Source organism: Apium graveolens, chromosome 1, assembly GCF_009905375.1.
Source record: "Apium graveolens cultivar Ventura chromosome 1, ASM990537v1, whole genome shotgun sequence".
Lineage (NCBI taxonomy): Eukaryota > Viridiplantae > Streptophyta > Magnoliopsida > Apiales > Apiaceae > Apium > Apium graveolens.
The window spans coordinates 6,254,315-6,260,517 of record NC_133647.1 but is presented as its reverse complement, the minus strand read 5'-3'; the positions used below and the strand labels follow the sequence as shown (position 1 = coordinate 6,260,517).

At 43.5% G+C, this 6,203-nt stretch overlaps 2 protein-coding genes across 2 annotated transcripts; both read left to right on the top strand.

Annotated features, from left to right (window-relative positions):
• The first annotated feature begins 457 nt into the window (after positions 1-457).
• On the top strand, positions 458-976 carry LOC141666392 (uncharacterized). Its single transcript, XM_074472733.1, has one exon. It carries the CDS (start codon positions 458-460, stop codon positions 974-976), a length of 519 nt encoding a protein of 172 aa, XP_074328834.1.
• Positions 977-1,497: 521 nt separating this feature from the next.
• Positions 1,498-1,959, top strand: LOC141665285 (uncharacterized). The gene has a single exon (XM_074471461.1). It carries the CDS (start codon positions 1,498-1,500, stop codon positions 1,957-1,959), a length of 462 nt encoding a protein of 153 aa, XP_074327562.1.
• The last annotated feature ends 4,244 nt before the right edge of the window (positions 1,960-6,203 follow it).

The window sequence follows — 6,203 nt, the reverse complement described above, 5'->3', positions numbered from 1 at the left end:
TTAAGTCCGTACGGCATACCTGCTACGGCAAATCCTTCACAAACCGGAATCATCGGGGAGAATGTTGAAGTGGGCTGTGGAGTTGGGACAGTTTGATTTGGAATATATGCCCCGGACAGCAATTAAAGGACAAGCCTTAGCTGATTTCTTGTTGGAATTTGACTCTGCAATTGATGACAGAGCTTTAGTAATGTTGCATCCTCCTCATGTAGAGGAGTCTTTGGAGAAATTTCCACATCCCTGGTGGATCTTGCATGTGGATGGGGTAGTTAACAATGGAGGAGGAGGTGCGGGTATAGTACTCGTGTCTCCGGAAGGCCATCATCTGATGAGCGCAATTCACTTCAAATTTTATGCAACAAATAATGATGCAGAGTATGAAGCATTGATTAATGGCCTAAAGATCGCTTTGGAAATGGGAGTGTGAAACCTAATTGCGAGGAGTGAATCGGAGCTGATGGTAAATCAGGTGAATGGGGGGTTTCAAGCTCGAGGACCGCGGACAGAATTGTACTTGAGATGCACGCAGCGCCAGATTGAAAAGTTCAGAGAAGTTAGGTTGGAATGTGTACCGCGGGAGAAGAACAACAACGCAGATGCCCTGGCAAAAATGGGGTCGCAGCAGGAAGCTGTGTTGTTGGGATCTATACCCCTAGAAATCCATGAGATTCCTAGTATCCCGGAGGTAAAGATGATGCAAGTGGATGAGGTGCCGAAGGAAACGTGGATGACACCCATTCTCGCTTATATTCACAAGGGAACACTCCTCGAAGATAAGTTCAAGGCTCGGCGACTCCGCTATCAGGCTACAAGGTATGTGGTATACGATGAAATTCTGTATAAGAAGGGCTTCAATCAACCGCTGCTTAGATGTGTTGATGAAGAGGAAGGAAATTATATCTTAAGGGAGGTGCATGAAGGAATTTGTGGCAATCACTCGGGGGGTAGCTCGTTGGCGATGAAAGTTTTGCGCTAAGGATACTATTGGCCTATAATGAAAGAAGATGCTGTGAATTTCGTCAGAGCATGCGATCGCTGCCAGCGCTTTGCAAACTACTCATCTATGCCAGCGACACTCTTGACATCTATGGTAAGCCTGTGGCCGTTTGCCATATGGGGAATACATCTTATCGGAGAACTGCCCAAGGCTAAAGGGGATGTCAAGTATGTAATGGTTGCGGTTGATTACTTTACTAAGTGGGTAGAAGCTATGCCATTGGCGACTATCACCGCAAAGAAAATCAGAGATTTTATCTTCAACTCAATCGTGTGCAGATTTGGAATCCCTTACAAACTTGTGTCTGACAACGGAAAGCAGTTTGACAGCAAGGAGTTGCGACAGTTATGTGAGGATCTTGAAATCAAGAAGGAGTTTGCAGTGTTCTATCATCCTCAAAGCAATGGGCAGACAGAGGCTGTGAATAAAATAATAAAGCATATCCTCAAGACCAAACTGGAAGAGCGCAAAGGGAATTGACCTGAAGACTCCCAAAAGTAATGTGGTCCTACAACACCACCCCACGATCTACTACAGAAGAAACTCCGTTTATGCTAACTTACGGTTATGAAGCTATGGTCCCTGTGGAAGTTGGTTCAGGATCGCTTTGCAGAGATCGTTACACGGAGGAAGATGCAGAGGTTAATCAAAGGCTTCATTTGGATCTTTTGGAAGAAATGAGGGAAAATTCTCAGCTGAGGCTTGCGGCATATCAACAACGTGCTGCAAGGTACTATAACAAGAAGGTAAAGGGACAGCTGCTGAAGGTAGGAGATTTGGTGCTCAGGAAGGTGATGCCAAACACAAAGAATCCCCAGCATGGAGTGTTTGGAGCTAATTGGGAAGGACCGTACAAGATAAAAGCAATCTTGTGGAAAGGCACTTATCACCTTGAGGATATGGAAGGAAAGCTGGTTCCGCGAGCGTGGAACGTGGAACATCTCCGAAAGTATTATCAGTAAGGCGCGGCTTTGGCCCCTTACATAACTTTTTATTATATACTTAGGGTTGTGCCCAGATTATAGACTAGAAGCAATAAAATTCCTCTTAGCCTAGGGGGGTAGTCCATGTACTACTTACCTTGGAACTGATTGAAGGATCATTTTTTCAAATAAATTCCCCACAGAGCATAGTAGCCGTGGGACTGGTGCACTTTTTGACACCAGAGCGCATTATTAATAAAAACTTTGAAATTTTCCAAAGGCTATTTACTTGTTGATTTGTTTTGCCGTATGACGCATCCTATCCACAGGACGCGCCCTAAGAAGTAGTTCTGTATATATATTTGTGGAAGCAATGATTCGTATAGGGAACAATAGAACTCAAGTAAAAATGAAACTAAGACGCGTCTTGTGTCTAAGGACGCGCCCAACTAATCTTGGTTGATGCTCCTCTAAATTTTACGCTCATTTAATTATGTACTTCATAACTGAAAACAAGAACGCGTCCTATAGAAGGACGCGTCCAGTCTGAGAGGTTAAAAATATCTTCAAAAATAAAGGGTAGACGCGTCCAGGCACTAGGACGCGCCCCTCATGCTTTATGCCTTATCTAAATACACGAGTATAGCATGATATCATGCTCATTAAGAATATATTATCCAGACAATTCAAAAATAAAACAAACAAAGACGCGTCCAATTAACGAGGAGGCGCCCATTAAGGACATCTACTTAACCTGTGATAGTAAAAAGAATAACAAGATTTCAAAGGCGACGCGTCCTCAGCGTAGGACGCGCCCATATTTATGAGAAAGCAAGATTAAGAAAGTAAAAGAATGCATCTGGAGGTAATTAAGAAAGGAAAGCCTTATGAAAAGTACAGGTAGATGAAATCCAGAAAATAATAAGTCAAAGTTTACAACTTGCAAGGCTTAAAAAGGGCCTACACCCTTGAGATAGTTCAGAATAAATTCAAAAATAAACATGAAGATGCGTCCTAGTCTGGGGGTGCGTCCTGATGCTTATCCTGGTTGCCTGGTGGAGGAGGCTGAGTATTAAGTGGAGAAGGCGCAGGAGACGTGTCATCCTCTTCCAAGCCAAGTATGATCCTCTTGTTTTTGATGGAATCTGCAGCCCTGATTCTGAAATCATTTACCCATTTCTGGGTGTCTTCATCAAACTTGGAAAAAGTGTATTCTGGGTCATTGGCTATGAACCCAGAACACCATTCTTCAAAACCAACAGCAAAACCATTCTGGTAAACCAGTGTTTTCTCCTCCTTCCATCCATACAACCTGTCATCATTTAAAGTGTCCAACTCCAGTAGCATGGTGGAGTTCAAGGCTACAACATTCTCTATGGCCTTCTCCACAGAGGCGACATTACCTTCCAGCATCGCCTTTTCACCCTCTAGACGCGTCCTGTCTTCCTGGAGCCGCTTGATCTCAGCATCTTTCTCCTAGATAAGCAAGGCAGTGTTCTTTTCCAGAAGTTTGATCTTTTCTTCATCCTGGCTTTTAGCAGTGTCAGTGACAACAAGACGTGCCCTGAGTCTGGCAGCCATGTTGGCACTTTGCATGGCATGTAAATGAAGCTCAGATGCAGCCCTCACCATGGCTTGCTTCGTCTGCTGCTCGGTTCTGAAAGTCCAGCCCCTTACTTCATCTTCTGTGAAGGCACCCGCCGAGGACGCGCCCAAATATCTGAGGACGAAGGATTGGTCATCAGGTACAGTCTTCTGACACTTTGAGGGCACGTTCTCCTTCTCAGGGATGTCCAATAATGTAGTTTCAGCAATTTTTGGTGGAGGCGGAGGAGTCACAACAGGGGTGGGGCTCTTAGCCTTTTGGATCAGATTTCACATGAGCCTGCTTCCTGGACCTCAGCTTCTTGGTGGCCCCAATGGCAAACCTCTTGGGTAGAGATGTCATATATGTGACATAAACATGATAAGAAGTGTCATTAATGGATATATCAAGATAAGATGATGCGTCCTAATAGAAAGACGCGTCAAAAAAGAAAAATATAAAGACACGTAAAAGCATGAAGATATGCCAAATGTATGCAAAGACATGAGGAATGCATGTATATATGTCAAATAAAGCAAAGATGACGCGTCCTAAACCTACGACGCGTCCTACCTAAGGACACATTGACTGTAACGAGGACTATGGGAAAATATAAGTAACAGGCAAATAACATAAGTTCTAAATGTTAGAATAAGACGTGTCCCAGGACTAAGGCGCGTCCAAACCCAAAAATAAGGGTGTGGGAAACATCTACGAATCAGATTAAGTTGTGCGTGAAAGAGGATGGCCAGATATATATATGACGCATCCTAAAAAAATTTGTTGAGTTGGTACTTTTGAAATGAGAAGCTAAATTTGTAGCTTTGGGCGCGTCCAATGATACATGATGCGTCCTCTCTCATATGTACTTACCTCGTTCTAAATCAAATTGCTTACTAGTATCAATCTCAATCACTTCTGTGGCACTGAGGCCCCTAGCCTTTTCTGAGGCTGTAAGTACAGGTTTTCCGTTGTGAAACTCGTGAAATTTGCAGACAGAACCAACCCGGGCAGATAACGCACCCACTATTTTGAGGTTGTCTTCTGTGATCATATCATTGAGATTGAAATGCTCCTCAACATATTTTAAGACTTTCTCCGCTCTTTTCTTCTTTTTTCCTTTTAGTTCTCTTTGGGTCCTTTTGTCTAGAAGAAAAAAGGGGAAAAGTAAGTAATATAACGATATGTGGAAAAGAAAGAGGACGCGTCATAACTACAGGACACGTCCAAAGAGTGGGACTTATTGGGCTCAAGGTTGAAACGGAAATGGGCTCGCTTTACATTAAAGATGTAGAAGAAAGGCTCCTTCCAGTCTCGTTCATGGCTGATTTTCCCCTCGTTGAAACCTTTATTATTCAACCACTTATTGACTACAAGGAAATGATAGCCTAGGAAATGATAGCCTGGGATGGATTTTTTGATACTGTAGAAGAAGCTGAACTTCTTCATAGAGGGCGCGCCCAGTCCAAGGTTGTGATACATCATATACAAATCCCAAGCTAGTTTGTAAGAGTTAGGGGATAGTTGCACAGGGGCTACATCGTACCATCTTAGGATCCTCTTGATAAACGGGTGTAAGGGCGCGCCTATGCCTAGAGAGATCAGTTTTGGTGTGAGCACCATTCTGGGGATCCTTTGATTCCCAATGTTGAAAATGTATGGCCTCATTGTACGAAGAGGGTGTACCCAGATGCCCTCCATGTCGTAGTATTTCATGCACCACTGGATCTCCAAGTCAGTTACAGTGGAGGCAAGGGCTACACAAGCTAGCTTGTTTTCTTTTTTCCTCCGGGCATTTTTCTCTGGTTCTGTTAGAGCACCCAGCGTTGTCCAATCACAATCCACTTCGACATCTGAGGGTTCCCAATATTTTAGGGGAGGATCGGATTTCTGAGGGGACACAGGATATACATCAGGGTCAGGAACCCTCTTTTCGAATTCGCTTACGCTGAGAGGGGACGCGTCCTGAGAAGCAGACGTGTCCTGTGAGGGAGACGCGTCCTCATCTGAAACAATCATGCGTAGGGGCTGTTGGTTGGTTGTGGGTACAATCTCATCATTAGACCAATCTTCAATGGCTGCCCTAGTATTGAGAATTGGAGTTCCTTTTCGTTTTAATCATTTCTTCTTCATTCTCGAACTTATAGGGACGTGATCCATAGAATCAGAACTGGAATCTGACATGATTGATGTTTTTGATTTGAGGAGTTCAAAGACGCATGTTTCTGCTCCAAGGAAAGAATTTGTCCTGTGAATTTCGGGGAGCTCGGGCGAAAAGAAAATAGAAGGTAGGGAATAAATCCCAAGGCGCTTGTTGAGAACCTTGAATGGGTGGAAAGGGGAAGAAAAAGACGCGTCCTCCAGCTGATAAGAAGGAAGAAAACTTTGAGGATGCGTCCATGTTTATAAAAGAATAGAGACTAAAAATGTGTAAAAGCAAGGAAAAGAGAAGGTGTCGTGAGGACGCGTCCTAAAAATTCTATCGAATGAAATGAACTAAGGTGACGCGTCCTAAGTATGATAATGCATTTACTCTATTTGTGTTAAAAATAACCAACAGGATGCGCCCACAGTGGTAGACGCGTCCAAAATGGTTACAATGCAGTGGAATTCTAATCGACTATAATCAATTTGGGGGAAGTTCATTTAAACCCTAAAAACATTTAGTTCAAGATCAAAGAGGCAAAAAATGGCCTAT